Source organism: Hyperolius riggenbachi, chromosome 6, assembly GCF_040937935.1.
Source record: "Hyperolius riggenbachi isolate aHypRig1 chromosome 6, aHypRig1.pri, whole genome shotgun sequence".
Classification (NCBI taxonomy): Eukaryota; Metazoa; Chordata; class Amphibia; order Anura; family Hyperoliidae; genus Hyperolius; species Hyperolius riggenbachi.
The window spans coordinates 317,053,816-317,071,178 of NC_090651.1; the positions used below are offsets into that span (position 1 = coordinate 317,053,816).

Sequence of the window (17,363 nt, forward strand, 5' to 3'; positions counted from 1 at the left end):
GTCAGGAGAAGGACTATGCGGGCGGTCAGTTCAGCAGCACAGAAGGACCACGGCAACATACTGGTAGTAGTAGTAGCAGCACAGCGTCATAGTGCTGGCCAAAAAATTAAATGCACCCGGTGACCCGGGCAGTGTGAACGCAGACAGAGTACATTGGTGGAAGCGAGTGAGTCAGGAGGAGGAGGACAATGCGGGCGGTCAATTCAGCAGCAGCAGCACAGAAGGACCATGCCAACATACTGGTGGTAGTAGTAGTAGCACAGTGTCATAGTACTGGCCAAAAAATTAAATGCACCCGGTGACCCGGGCAGTGTGAACGCAGACAGAGTGCATTGGTGGAAGCGACTGAGTCAGGAGGAGGAGGACAATGCGGGCGGTCAGTTCAGCAGCAGCAGCACAGAAGGACCATGGCATCATACTGGTGGTAGTAGTAGTAGCACAGCGTCATAGTGCTGGCCAAAAAATTAAATGCACCCGGTGACCTGGGCAGTGTGAACGCAGACAGAGTGCATTGGTGGAAGCGACTGAGTCAGGAGGAGGAGGACATTGCGGGCGGTCAGTTCAGCAGCACAGAAGGACCATGGCAACATACTGGTGGTAGTAGTAGTAGCACAGCGTCATAGTGCTGGCCAAAAAATTAAATGCACCCAGTGACCCGGGCAGTGTGAACGCAGAGTGTAGTAGCGACTGAGTCAGGAGGACAAAGCGGGCGGTCAGTTCAGCAGCTCAGGAGGACCATGGCAACTTACTGGTAGTAGTACTATAACACCAAAAAATTAACCAAGGTAGGCACTAGGCAGGTAGTAACTGTCTTTATAAAGGCAGGCATAGTTAACAACAGCACATGCAGCAGCCACTTCATGTCCCCCTGTGTCCGACAATAGGGGCCAGGAACTCACCTTCCACCCAAGCCTGGTTGATTTTCAGGAAGGTGAGTTTGTCCACAGAGGCGTGGGAGAGCCGAGAGCGCTTCTCTGTGACCACGCCACCGGCCGCACTAAAGCATCTCTCTGAGAGGACACTGGAAGGAGGGCAGGATAGGAGTTCCAGGGCGTACTGGGAAAGCTCGCTCCAGATGTCCAGTCTCTTGACCCAGTACTCCAAGGGGTCCACGGGGCTGTCGGTGTCATTGAGCCCGCTGGATGACCCCATATAGTCAGACACCATGGTGGTCAGTCGTTGCTTGTGCTGGTTGGTGGTGGATGCTGTGGCGGGCACCTCTGTTCTGGGCTGCTGCACTGCATACAGGCTCTTGCTTAGGCTCTTCAGGTCTCCGGGGCGCCAGTTGCTGCTGCTGCTGCTGCTGGTGCTGGTTGTTGTTGTTGTGCTGCTAGTGGCAATGGCAGGCACCTCTTGCTGGCTTGGCAGAGCAGTTACAGTGGGGGTGGAAGGCTGGGGGAATGCTTCCAGTAGTCTGCGCACAAGGGCCTCCTTCAACTCCCTTGTGCGTTGCTCGGTGGTGGATGGCGTCATTAAGTCTCCCAGCTTCCCCTTCAGACGGGGATCAAGCATCAAGGTAATCCAGATGTCCTCCCTTGAACGCATCTGGATCACCCGGGGGTCCCTGCGAAGGCAGCGCAACATGTGCACAGCCATGGGAAACAAGTGGGCCCTGCCAGCAAGATCTTCCTCGTCCTCGCCATTGTCCCATAACGCATGCCTGTCCTCTTCCTGTGCCATGTCGTTGTCCTCCTCAAACCGCCATCCACGTACAACGCCTGCTGCACTCTGCTCCTCCTCCTCCTCCTCATTCAGGTTAGGGACCTCCAACTCTTCCACTACCTGCTGTGAGCCCTCCTCTGAGCTGGACTGTGCTGCCATCTGCTCCTGTTCTTCCAACTGCCTCAGGGCTTCATCCCCACGCTCAATTAAATTGTCCATTGCCTGCTCCAGTAGACAAACCAAGGGTACCCACTGGCACACAGAGGCCCGCTCCTCACTGACCATCTTGGTTGCCTCCAGGAAGGGACTCAGCACCAGGCATACTTGCTGCATCAGTGTCCACTGAGTGGCAGTAATCTTGGGGACTTGCTGGTTGCTGGGGACACTTGGGTCTAGCATGTAGGCCCTAAGAGCCAGCCTGTGCTGACACAGCCCCTCCAACATGGCCAGAGTCGAATTCCAGCAAACTGGCATGTCGATGATCATCCGGTGTTGTGGCCTTCCATACTGCTGCTGTAAGGTGGACAAGAGTGCAGAGGCAGTGGCTGACAGGCGGAAAAAGCGTACCACCGCCCGGGCATCCTGCAGCAGCTCGCTCATCCCCTGGTAGGTGCGCAAGAAGCGCTGCACCACAAGATTGAGCACGTGGGCCAAGCAGGGGATGTGCTGGAGGTTTCCCTGCTGCACTGCTGCCACCAGGTTGGTCCCGTTATCGGCTGCCACATACCTCACTTCCAGGCCTCTGGGGGTCAGCCACCTCCGCTCCTGCTTCCTGAGGGCGGCCAGGACATTGGTGGCCGTAAGCCTCTCCTTCCCCAGGGTCCCCAATTTTAAAAGGGCCTGGCAGTGCCGAGGCTTGGCGCTGCTGCTGCCGAGGCGGGCTTGCTTTCCGGGTGCAGAGGGAGTGTTGTGACAGGACCCTTCTGCATCCCCCCTGATCCCGCGTGGTGGAACCACTAGCTGGGCTGATGCGCTCTTGTCCTCCCTCCCTTCCATCAGTGTCACCCAGTGGGCCGTAAAGGACAGGTAGCGACCTGTCCCAAATCTGCTACTCCACGAGTCCATGGTCACGTGGATCCGCTTGCCCACAGAGTAATCCAGGGAACGGGCCACGTTTTCCACCGCAAACTTGTGGAGTGCTGGGATCGCGCTCCTGCTGAAATAGTGGCGACTGGGGACTTGCCACTCGGGGATGCCAAATTGGAGCAGCGTCCGCATGGCGCTCCCCTCCTGCACCAGGGAGTAGGGAAGCAGCTGTGATGCCATGGCCCGGGCCAGCAAGCCATTTAGTTTGCGGATCCGCCTGTGGCTTGGAGGCAGAGGCTTGGTCAGACCCTGAGAGGTGTCGCTCAGCAGGGTCTGACGACGCTGGGATGCAGGGGAGACAGAGGAGAGAGACGAACACTGGCTGCCAGCCTCAATGTCTGTGTCCTGAGTAGCCGAGGTGGAAGAGCGCTTGCGTGCTACTACTGCTGCTGCTGTGGGGGATTCACAACCCTGAGGGAGGGATGATGCTACTGCGCTGGTGGGCCTTCTGCTCTCAGGAACCCCTGCCAGCAGTGCCTGCTCCTCTTAAACTCTGCATACTCGCGGCAGTGGCGGCTTCTCAGGTGGCCCTGGAGGGATGAGGTACCCATCTTGCTCTGACTTTTCCCACGGCTCAATCTTTTGCTGCATAACCTGCACACCGCATACCTTTTGTCATCAGTACATTCATCAAAGCAATCCCACACTGGTGACTTTAATTTACTGCGGCCCCCACTAGCAGAGGGTGCAGCGGAACAATGTGTGGTAGTAGTTGCCGGGGGTTGCATGGTGGTGGTGCCAGCAGCAGTGTCCTGTCTACTTCCTCCACGCCCACTGCTGCCGATGCCCCTGCCTGACATATGGCGATATCCTTGCCTAGGCTGAGGTGACTCGTCATCCTGCTCTGCCTCTGACCATTCTTCCACGGACTCCGCAGGCTGCACATAGTTAGGGTCCACAACGTCGTCATCAGCAGCAGCATCATCATAATCCAGCTCTTCCTCTGACTCCCCCGCCTCCTCTTCTGTCCCTACATCCCCAGACACAGACCCCTCTTCTTCATCACCAGAACTCAACAACGCTTGTGATTGTGGCCCGATCTCAATCTCTGCCACATCAGTCCCCAGTAAGTCCTGAGCTTCTTGCATCAGCAGGTTCCCAGATGCCGGACTGAGGGACAGAACGCTGTCATCCTGGGAGGGCTGCTGACCAGTGGGTGCTGGGGTGGATGTCACAACAAGCGTGGGACGTTGGCTGCTGCTGCTGCTGCTTGAAGTGGTGCTCACAGTAGAGGTCTGGGAGGAAGTCATGATGTCCATGAGTACGTCAGGTTCCATTTGCTCAACCACCACACGGGGACCAGAAACTTTAAAATATTTGGACAATGGCGTCCGCTGACTCGGCCCAGGCTTTGCTGCCCCCCTTTCTGCTGCATCACAACCACGTACAGCTGGGCGTCCTCTCCCTGGACGTGGAGCAGTCCCAGAAGTGGCTGAGGCAATTGAACTCCCTTTCCTCTCACCCCGCGAAACCCTGCCAGACATGTTGCTAGTAATGAATCACTGGATGCAGTGGGCACAGTACAAGGTCACTGAAGGATGCAGTGGGCACAGTACAACGGCACTGAAGGATGCAGTGGGCACAGTACAAGGTCACTGAAGGATGCAGTGGGCACAGCAGTGGGCACTGCATATACAACTAGGTCACTGAAGGATGCAGTGGGCACAGTACAAGGTCACTGAAGGATGCAGTGGGCACTGGATATACAACTAGGTCACCGAAGGATGCAGCAGTGGGCACAGTACAAGGTCACTGAAGGATGCAGTGGGCACAGCAGTGGGCACTGGATATACAACTAGGTCACTGAAGGATGCAGCGGGCACAGCACAAGGTCACTAAAGGATGCAGTGGGCACAGCAGTGGGCACTGGGTATACAACTAGGTCACTGAAGGATGCAGTGGGCACAGTACAAGGTCACTGAAGGATGCAGTGGGCACTGGATATACAACTAGGTCACTGAAGGATGCAGTGGGCACACAAGGATGTCACACTGTGTAATGAGATGCTTATATGCCAGCGAGCGAGCAGTGGGCACTGGGCACGGCACAAGGTCACTGACAGAATGAATGAACAGCGCTGGCAGAGAGTGGCGGTGCCGGCGGTGTGACTGGCTGCCTGCAAATAGTACAAGTGTATAACTGTCACTGGAATATACAAGTGAACACTGCAGCTGCACTAACCTGCCTGCCTGCACTACACACAGATAATCCCCACTCCCACTACACTGACTACACTGCAGCACTGAACCTGACGGCACTACACACAGTTAAATAATCACTAGACTCCCACACTCCCACTACACTACACTGACTACAACTAACTACAGCAATCACTCACTGACTAGCTAACTGTGTACAGTATAAGAGCAGTGTTAGCAAAAAAAACGCTTTGTTTTTAACACAATAAATGCACTTGCTCAAACAACAATGGCCTGGAGATAATCCTCTCAGCACCACAGTCTAGCAAGGACAGAGCTTTTCCATCATGGCCGCCGCTTTATATTCAGGAGGGGAGGGCATAGCTTCCCTCCTGTGATTGGTTGCTAGGGCCTGGCTGGGGCCCTCTGATTGGCCTGCAATGTGTCACTTCCGCATAGTTTGACGCATTTCCGCTAACCACGACTTCAGCGCCGGGTTCACGAGCGTGAATGCGGATTTCTGTCCGCATTCACGCGAAGCCGATTTTCGTGGTTGAAAATCTATTCACGGCTTAGCGTGTCCGAGGCGGAATGCGTCAAAATGGTCGTGAATCCACGCGTAAGCGTCATCATGACCTGGCGGTGAGCACCACTGCACCACACCACACACACACCACACACACACACCACACACACACACCACACACACCACACACACCAACCACACACACCACACACACCAACCACACACACCAACCACACACACCGACCGCAAACACCGCCACACACACACCACACACCAACCACACACACACCACACACCACACCACACACCAACCACACACCACACCACACACACCAACCACACACACACACACACCACACACCAACCACACACATCACACACACACACACACACACACACACACACACACACACACACACACACACACACACACACACACCACACACACCAACCACACATCACACACACACCAACCACACACCAACCACACACCAACCACACACCACACACACCACACACCAACCACACACCAACCACACACCAACCACACACCAACCACACACCAACCACACACCAACCACACACATCACACACACCAACCACACACATCACACACACCAACCACACACATCACACACACCAACCACACACATCACACACACCAACCACACACATCACACACACCAACCACACACATCACACACACCAACCACACACATCACACACACCAACCACACACATCACACACCACCCACACCACACACCACACACACACCACACACACCAACCACACACATCACACACACACCAACCACACACATCACACACACCAACCACACACATCACACACACCAACCACACACATCACACACACCAACCACACACATCACACACACACCAACCACACACATCACACACACACACACCAACCACACACCACACACACACACCAACCACACACATCACACACACCAACCACACACATCACACACACCAACCACACACATCACACACACCAACCACACACATCACACACACCAACCACACACACCAACCACACACCACACACACACACCAACCACACACCACACACACACACCAACCACACACCACACACCACACCAACCACACACATCACACACACCAACCACACACATCACACACACACCAACCACACACATCACACACACACCAACCACACACATCACACACACACCAACCACACACATCACACACACACCAACCACACACACCAACCACACACATCACACACACCAACCACACACATCACACACACCAACCACACACATCACACACACCAACCACACACATCACACACACCAACCACACACCACACACCACCCACACCCACACCACACACACACCACACCACACCACACATCACACACACCACACCACACATCACACACACACCAACCACACACATCACACACACCAACCACACATCACACACATCACACACACATCACACACATCACACACACCAACCACACACATCAAACACACCACACACACCAACCACACACACCACACCAACCACACACACCACACCAACCACACACCAACCACACCAACCACACACCAACCACACACACCACACACCAACCACACACACACACCAACCACACACACACACCACACACCAACCACACACACACCACACACCAACCACACACACACCACACACCAACCACACACACACCACACACCAACCAACCACACACACACCACACACCAACCAACCACACACCAACCACACACACACCACACACCAACCAACCACACACCACACCACACCACCACACACCACACCACACACCACACCACACACCAACCACACACCACACCACCACACACCACACCACCACACACCACACCAACCACACACCACACCACACACCACCACACACCACACCACACACCACACCCCACACCACACACCACACCACACCACACACCACCCACACACACCAACCACACACACCACACACACCACACACACCAACCACACACCAACCACACACCAACCACACACCAACCACACACACCACACCAACCACACACCAACCACACACCAACCACACACACACACCACACACCAACCACACCACACACCAACCACACACACACCACACACCAACCACACACACACCACACACCAACCACACACACACCACACACCAACCACACACACACCACACACACACCACACACACACCACACACACACCACACACTAACCACACACACACCACACACCAACCCCACACACACCACACACCAACCACACCACACACCAACCACACACACACCACACACCAACCACACACACACCACACACCAACCCCACACTAACCACACACACACCACACACTAACCACACACACACCACACACCAACCCCACACACACCACACACCAACCACACCACACCACACACCACACACCAACCACACCACACACCAACCACACACACACACCACACACCAACCACACACACACCAACCACACACACACCACACACCAACCAACCACACACACACCACACACCAACCAACCACACACACACCACACACCAACCAACCACACACACACCACACACCAACCAACCACACACACACCACACACCAACCAACCACACACCAACCACACACACACCAACCACACACCACACCAACCACACACCACACCACACCACCCCACACCACACCACACCACACACCAACCACACACCACACCAACCACACACCACACCACCACACACCACACCCCACACCAACCACACACCACACCACACCACCACACACCACACCACACCACACACCAACCACACACCACACCACACACCACACCACCACACACACCACACCACCACACACCACCACACACCACACACACCAACCACACACACACCAACCACACACACACCAACCACACACACACCAACCACACACACCAACCACACACACACCAACCACACACACACCAACCACACACACACCAACCACACACACACCAACCACACACACACACCACACACACCACACACCACACACCAACCACACACACCACACACCACACACCAACCACACACACCACACACCACACACCAACCACACACACCACACCAACCACACACCAACCACACACACCACACCAACCACACACCACACACCAACCACACACCACACCAACCACACACCAACCACACACCACACCAACCACACACCAACCACACACCACACCAACCACACACCAACCACACACCACACCAACCACACACCAACCACACACACACCACACACACACCTTCTTTTCCGCCCACCAACAGAGCTTTATGGTTGGTGGGCTCTGATCGCTGCCGCGGGGCTTTGTTTATTTTATTTTTATATTAAAAATTACTATTTTATTTTTCTCCCCTCCCTCCCCCTGCCAGCCAATCAGGGCGATCCTCTCATAGGCATCAGCCTATGAGAGGGGATAGTGATCGGAGACTCTCCAAGGGACAGCCGAGTGACATGGCTGTCCCTAGTACAGTGCTGCAGTAGATTGCAGCGCTGTACAATGTAACTAGATAGCGGTTTCGGCGTCTAACAGTCTGTTAGCAGCGATTGCCACTGGTAGACTGATGACAGGGCAGAGCTCCGTCCCTCAAGCGGGGATACGTGCGCATTGGTGCGCATGATCCCTGCAGTCCCTGCCCACTGCTCTTGATGCCTTTTTGCCATTACGCGGTCTTGGGGCTGCCACTTTCCTGACGCGGCGCCTATCGCCATTAGGTGGTTGGGAAGCGGTTAATTTTCAAAAATATATCAGAACTGTTAAATTTATGCCTGTGAGGCAAAGGCAGGTTGTCAGATGGGAGTAGTCAGTAGATTAGAAAATATGTGAGATGGTCAAGGTAATATAGGAATTATAGGAACTTCATAAGATCATAAGAATTGATTTTTTTCTTTTCCTCCGTAGCTGGAACCCTTGCAAATGTTAACAAGCGTGTCTTCTTGGTCATGGGATTTGCTTTTGCCTTCGTCTTTATCAAGATTTTGTATAACTACCCTTCCAACCTACACGTTAATGCTTTTATGGGAATTACCAAAAATATTGAACTCGTCAATAACACAAAGGACTTTACCAAAGCAAATCTGTGCCAACTAGTTGAAGTAAAGTCAGAGCCTCTAACAGGAATGTGGACTTTCAATACAGCTGGACGTCTGGGTAACCTCATGGGGGAGTACGCCTCTCTTTATTCCCTTGCCAAAATGAATGGTCGTCAAGCCTACATTTCATCTAAAATGCATGAACATCTCTCAAAGATCTTCAGGATAACTTTGCCAGTGATTAATGAGGAGATTGTTAAACTAATTAAATGGAGGACTTATATTATCCGTGATTGGATGTCTGAAAATTACCGACATATTGAAGAGCAGTATGTCAACCTCACTGGCACCCCATGTTCTTATACAATCTACCACCATATTAAGGATGAAATCCTCCGAGAATTTACATTCCATGATTTCCTTAGAGAAGAGTCTTATGCCTACCTTGACAATGTACGTGGGGACAAGAAAAATGTCACGTTTGTAGGGGTACACGTTCGGAGAGGCGACTATCTTCGTGTCATGTCTGAAAGGTGGAAAGGGGTGGTTGCGGACAAAGGATATTTACAAAAGGCCACAGACTATTTCAGAAACAAATATGAGAATCCACTTTTTATTGTGACCAGTAATGGGATAGATTGGTGTAAAGAGAACATGGATAATTCACGAGGAGATGTACACTTTGCTGGGGATGGTCAAGAGAGATCTCCAGCCCGGGACTTTGCCCTCCTGGCCCATTGTAACCACACCATCATGACTATAGGGACCTTTGGTATTTGGGTGGGCTACTTAGCAGGTGGAGAAACCATTTACTTAACAAACTACACATTGCCTGACTCTCCTTTTCTTAAAATTTTTAAATATGAAGCTGCCTTTCCTCCTGAATGGATTGGAATTCCTGCAGACCTTTCTCCTCTTTTTAATAAGACAAGTTCTTAATGTGACTCTCAGGCTGGGAGTACACTACCGGGAAATGCACACAAATTCGCATGTAATGACCCCCCCCCCCCCCCAAAAAAAAAAATGCAGATATGCCTAAGGCAGAAAACCCACACCACACACCACACACCACACACCACACACACACCACACACCAACCACACACATCACACACCACACACACCAACCACACACATCACACACACACCAACCACACACATCACACACACCAACCACACACATCACACACACCAGCCACACACATCACACACACCAACCACACACATCACACACACACCAACCACACACATCACACACACACACCAACCACACACACACCAACCACACACATCACACACACCAACCACACACATCACACACACCAACCACACACATCACACACACCAACCACACACCACACACACACACCAACCACACACCACACACACACACCAACCACACACCACACCAACCACACACCAACCACACACATCACACACACCAACCACACACATCACACACACCAACCACACACATCACACACACCAACCACACACATCACACACACCAACCACACACATCACACACACCAACCACACACATCACACACACACCAACCACACACATCACACACACACCAACCACACACATCACACACACACCAACCACACACACCAACCACACACATCACACACACCAACCACACACATCACACACACCAACCACACACATCACACACACCAACCACACACATCACACACACCAACCACACACCACACACCACACACCACCCACACCCACACCACACACACCACACACCACACACCACACCACACACCACACACCACACCACACACCACACCACACATCACACACACCACACCACACATCACACACACCAACCACACATCACACACACCAACCACACATCACACACACCAACCACACATCACACACATCACACACACCAACCACACACATCACACACACCACACACACCAACCACACACCAACCACACACACCACACCAACCACACACACCACACCAACCACACACACCACACCAACCACACACCAACCACACACACACACCACACACCAACCACACCACACACCAACCACACCACACACCAACCACACACACACACCAACCACACACACACACCACACACCAACCACACACACACACCACACACCAACCATACACACACCACACACCAACCACACACACACCACACACCAACCAACCACACACACACCACACACCAACCAACCACACACACACCACACACCAACCAACCACACACCAACCACACACACCACACACCAACCAACCACACACACACCACACACCAACCAACCACACACCAACCAACCACACACACACCACACACACACACACCAACCACACACCACACCACACCACACCACACACCACACACCAACCACACACCACACCACACACCAACCACACACCACACCACCACACACCACACCACCACACCAACCACACACCACACCACACACCACCACACACCACACACCAACCACACCACACACCACACACCACACACCACACACCACACCCCACACCACACCCCACACCACACCACACACCACACCACACCCCACACCACACCACACACCAACCACACACACCAACCACACACACCAACCACACACACCAACCACACACACCACACACACCACACACACCAACCACACACCAACCACACCAACCACACACCAACCACACACACCACACCAACCACACACCAACCACACACCAACCACACACCAACCACACACACACACCACACACCAACCACACCACACACCAACCACACACACACCACACACCAACCACACACACACCACACACCAACCACACACACACCACACACACACCACACACTAACCACACACACACCCCACACACACCACACACCAACCACACCACACACCAACCACACCACACACCAACCACACACACACCACACACCAACCACACACACACCACACACCAACCCCACACTAACCACACACACACCACACACTAACCACACACACACCACACACTAACCACACACACACCACACACCAACCCCACACACACCACACACCAACCACACCACACACCAACCACACACACACCACACACCAACCACACACACACCAACCACACACCACACACCAACCAACCACACACACACCACACACCAACCAACCACACACACACCACACACCAACCAACCACACACCAACCACACACCAACCACACACACACCAACCACACACCACACCAACCACACACCACACCACACCACCCCACACCACACCACACACCAACCACACACCACACACCACACCACACACCAACCACACACCACACCACCACACACCACACCAACCACACACCACACCACCACACACCACACCAACCACACACCACACCACACCACCACACACCACACCAAGGCAGAAGGCAGAAAACGCATGGTTTTCCAAACAAGTGTGCTCCCAGACTCCTGAGTTTAATTCGATAACTATGAAATTTGGACTGCAACCATCTGGGCTATTTGGGCCATCACACCTATTGTCCTTACCACGGCTTTATATTAGTCCTGATGGGCATAGAAAGTTGAGGAGATTGTCGCCCTAGTGGGTACACTCTATCCAAAACCAACACATTAAAGATTTGGCTGGAGTTGAGTTTTAATTGGGACACAAAACTGCTTCATTGTCTCAAACACATGTTTTCTATATTTATATGTAGTCCATACTATTTTTAACATTAAAGGAAAGCTTCAAACCATGTTTCTGGATGCCAATGGGTGAATTGCTTGGAGATATGCTTACTGTACGTGTACAGAGCCAGTCTGATCTGCTAGGTTGAAGCAATGTGTCCGCAGCAGCTGCACATGTCTGTTCTTCCTGTTCCATTTAAATCCGTTAGGTTGGCTAAATACTGACTTGTGTAGGAGTCTGTATTTGCTTGTCCAAGGTGCCAAACTGGAAGCTGCAAACCATAGGTTTCAGCATGTGCTGGGATAACCAGTACACCGTCACTTTCTGCAAGTAGATCTGCAGGATATGTATATTCATTGCCGTTGTACATCTATTCATACTTCACAAAAGGGATAATCAATGATATGCAAATTTTCCTCAGCAAATATATGCAGCTTGAAAATGGACCAATCAAGTCCCACGCAGGTTTAAATTGATTGGTCCATTTTCAAGCTGCACATATTTGCATAACATTTACATGAATTTGCATAAACTCAGAACACATTTGCATGTCATAGATTATCCCTACTTCACTAATGAGGGGTTCAAAAGGTACCCCCCCTCCCCCAATTTTTTAAAAGTTAAAAAAAAGATATATAAAGAACACAAATCACATTCAATTCATGCACAGGTTAACATTGCTCCATAATCTGACCCTTAGGTGTCCATGGGAACAGGTTGTTAAGAAACTTGCTGCACACTAAAACTGGCTAAAAATAAAACTGAGAACTCAATCTCTAGTTGGTCCGTGAGATGCTAAGCAATCCAGCTTGCATGCAAATCCAATGTACATGGGGCAAAACAAATGCAACTCTGTAGGTGGTTATCCCCACCTGGCAGCCAGCCAACAGGAAGTGACGCTCACTTCCTGAGGCTGAAGCAATCATGTGCGCGGAAGTGTATAACTTGCGGCAGGCATTTTAAGTGGCACGCGTCGCCATGACTTTCATGACTTCCAGTTTGTTGCAGAGCCGCACGATAACGTAGGTTTGCCCTTGTGTTGGGTGTGCTGAAAACATTGCACTGCATTAGTATGAAAGGCCCCATAGACTAACGTTGCCATGCGGTGAGCTAAGGTAAAAATGCCGCACCGTGCCAGTGTGAAAGGGCCCTAAAGATAGCCACGCATCACTCAATGTATGGGCAGATCGACCATGAGGCAGATCCATCTCTGATCAGGGATCTGTTGCTTGCAGTCAAATTTCCAATGTGTCTGTGCTTAGTGGCCGTGCTCAGAAAAGTCGAAGTCTTGCCGATCAGCCAGTCTGAATTCTGGCCACCTCTGCATCCATCACTCAAGTGCCTTTACATAGTTATTTGGGTTGAAAAAAAGACATACGTCCATCGAGTTCAACCAGAGAACAAAGTACAACACCGGCCTGCTCCCTCACATATCCCTGTTGACAGTGGCGTAGCTAAGGAGCTGTTAGCCCTGATGCAAGTTTTACAATGGGGCCCCCCAGCACTCTATACATAACAATTGATACTCTGCACCAAAACCTGCCAATGGCAACTACAATGTCAGAGGTGCAAGAAGGGGATGGGGAACAGTTTGTTAATGATTACTACTATTCAAAGTATCTATAGAAGTGATTATTCTGAGCACAGGACCAATAGAGAGCTAATACTGCAGTTGAGGGAGGGCCCTATGGGGGCCCCTCTGGCCCAAGGGCCCCGATACGGTCGCTACCTCTGCACCCTCTATTGCTACGCCCCTGCCTGTTGATCCAGAGGAAGGCAAAAAACCCTTACAAGGCATGGTCCAATTAGCCCCAAAAGGGAAAAAAATTCCTTCCTGACTCCAGATGGCAATCAGAGAAAATCCCTGGATCAACAACATCCACTGGCCAGAGGGCCGTCGGGTAAGTTGGTTGTCACAATATCGAAATGCCATTAACATTGAGCACTGCTTATCTGCTTATACTCACTCTATTTCCTGCTACGCAGGAAGTAGAGTGGGTATAAGCAGATAAGCAGACAGGCAGGGCCGGCGCTACCATTAAGGCAAAGGAGGCAGCTGCCCCAGGGCCCCAGAGCTTGTAGGGGCCCCCAGTGGCTACAAGAGGAAAAAAATTTTTTTCAAATCGGCCTTATAGTTTTTAAGAAAATCGATTTTAAAGTTTCAAAGGAAAAAAAAAACACATTTAAAAACCTGCCGAATTGAATGGTTAATAGCAAATCCACCTTAAATGCTAGAACCTCTAAATTTGCAGGATATGTTAAGGAGATCATTAGGAATAAGAGGAAAAAACTATTTTTCAAAAAGACCTTATAGTCTTTGAGAAAATCGATTTTTAAAGTTTAGAAGGAAAAAAATATACTTTTAAATGTGGTAAATGTCACTTTTAGTAGCAAACCTAACGGTAGTGTAATTTTACATGCATCAAACGAAAGCGCAATAAATTTCCTGACGGGGTTTCCAGGGGGTCCATACGCAGCCGCAGCGCTTTGGCCAGGGATCGCTATACAGCCGCAATCTGGCTGTATGAAGATCCCTGGCATTTTTTCCTATTTTCCCAATTTTGTTTTATGTTTAGAGTGTGGGAATTTTTTTTTTTTTTTTTAATTATGTGGGGTCCCCCCTCCTGAAACTTTTTAACCCCTTGTCCCCCATGCAGGCTGGGATAGCCAGAATGTGGAGCTCCGACCGATTGGGACTTCACACCCTGACTATACCAGCTGCGAAAAAGGTCCCCTAATGCCGATTTTTGTTCCGGGGTATATGTTGGGGGGGCCCCCAAGTTTATTTTGCCCTGGGGCCCCATTGTTGCTTAAACCGGCCCTGCAGACAGGAGACCAGCGGTAACTAGCAAGTGATCGGCGCTCTGGAGCGGGGAGGAAAGTGAGCTACCGTTAGTCTTCTGCAACGCTAACTCTGCCAACTGAGGAGGGGTGCCCTGGGGAGATCAAAGGAAGGAGAAGTCTGGCACCCCACTATCACCTAAATGGGGCTGGGACTCAGCTGCGCCTATGCCTAGCTAACCTATACTGTGGGAACCTATGCCTAGCTAACCTATACTGGGGGCACCTATGCCTTGCTACCTATATATTTTTTTTTTTTGGCCTCTGATCACTACATGTTCAGAAAAGCTTCTTTAGGCTCTGTTCCTACTTACTTCCGCATCATGTGTGGCTAGCAGGAGTGTACAGTACAGGATCTTCTTCTCAAAAAATTTGCATATTGTGATAAAGTTCATTATTTTTTGTAATGTACTGCTAAACATTAGACTTTCATATATCTTAGATTCAAATACACACAACTGAAGTAGTTCAAGCCTTTTATTGTTTTAATATTGATGATTTTGGCATACAGCTCATGAAAACCCAAAATTCCTATCTCAAAAAATTAGCATATTTCATCCGACCAATAAAAGAGAAGTGTTTTTTAAAACAAAAAAAAAAAAAAATCAACCTTCAAATAATTGTATTCAGTTATGCACTCAATACTTGGTCGGGAATCGTTTTGCAGAAATGACTGCTTCAATACGGCGTGGCATGGAGGCAATCAGCCTGTCTCACTGATCAGGTGTTATGGAGGCCCAGTATGCTTCGATAGCGGCCTTAAGCTCATCCAGAGTGTTGGGTCTTGCGTCTCTCAACTTTCTCTTCACAATATCCCACAGATTCTCTATGGGGTTCAGGTCAGGAGAGTTGGCGGCCAATTGAGCACAGTAATACCATGGTCAGTAAACCATTTACCAGTGGTTTTGGCACTGTGAGCAGGTGCCAGGTCGTGCTGAAAAATGAAATCTTAATCTCTATAAAGCTTTTTTTTTTGGCACTGCTCACAGTGCCAAAACCACTGGTAAATGGTTTACTGACCATGGTATTACTGTGCTCAATTGGACTGCCAACTCTCCTGGCCTGAACCCCATAGAGAATCTGTGGGATATTGTGAAGAGAAAGTTGAGACGCAAGACCCAACACTCTGGATGAGCTTAAGGCCGCTATCGAAGCATCCTGGGCCTCCATAACACGTGAGCAGTGCCACAGGTTGATTGCCTCCATGCCACGCCGCACTGAATCAGAATCAGAATCAGAATTTATTTTTCGCCAAGCACGACTGGGTCGTGCCCGGAATTGGGCTTGGCACAAGCAGGGCATAGAAA

The 17,363-nt window shown here is 51.0% G+C and overlaps 1 protein-coding gene across 1 annotated transcript in view; it reads left to right on the forward strand.

Moving 5' to 3' along the window:
- Positions 1-10,467, forward strand: part of LOC137522182 (galactoside alpha-(1,2)-fucosyltransferase 2-like) — a 29,043-nt gene extending 18,576 nt beyond the window's left edge. Inside the window, exon 3 of the mRNA XM_068242214.1 lies at positions 9,398-10,467. Coding sequence (XP_068098315.1) covers positions 9,398-10,467 — 1,070 coding nt within the window. The remainder of the gene's footprint in view (positions 1-9,397) is intronic.
- Positions 10,468-17,363: the final 6,896 nt, after the last annotated feature.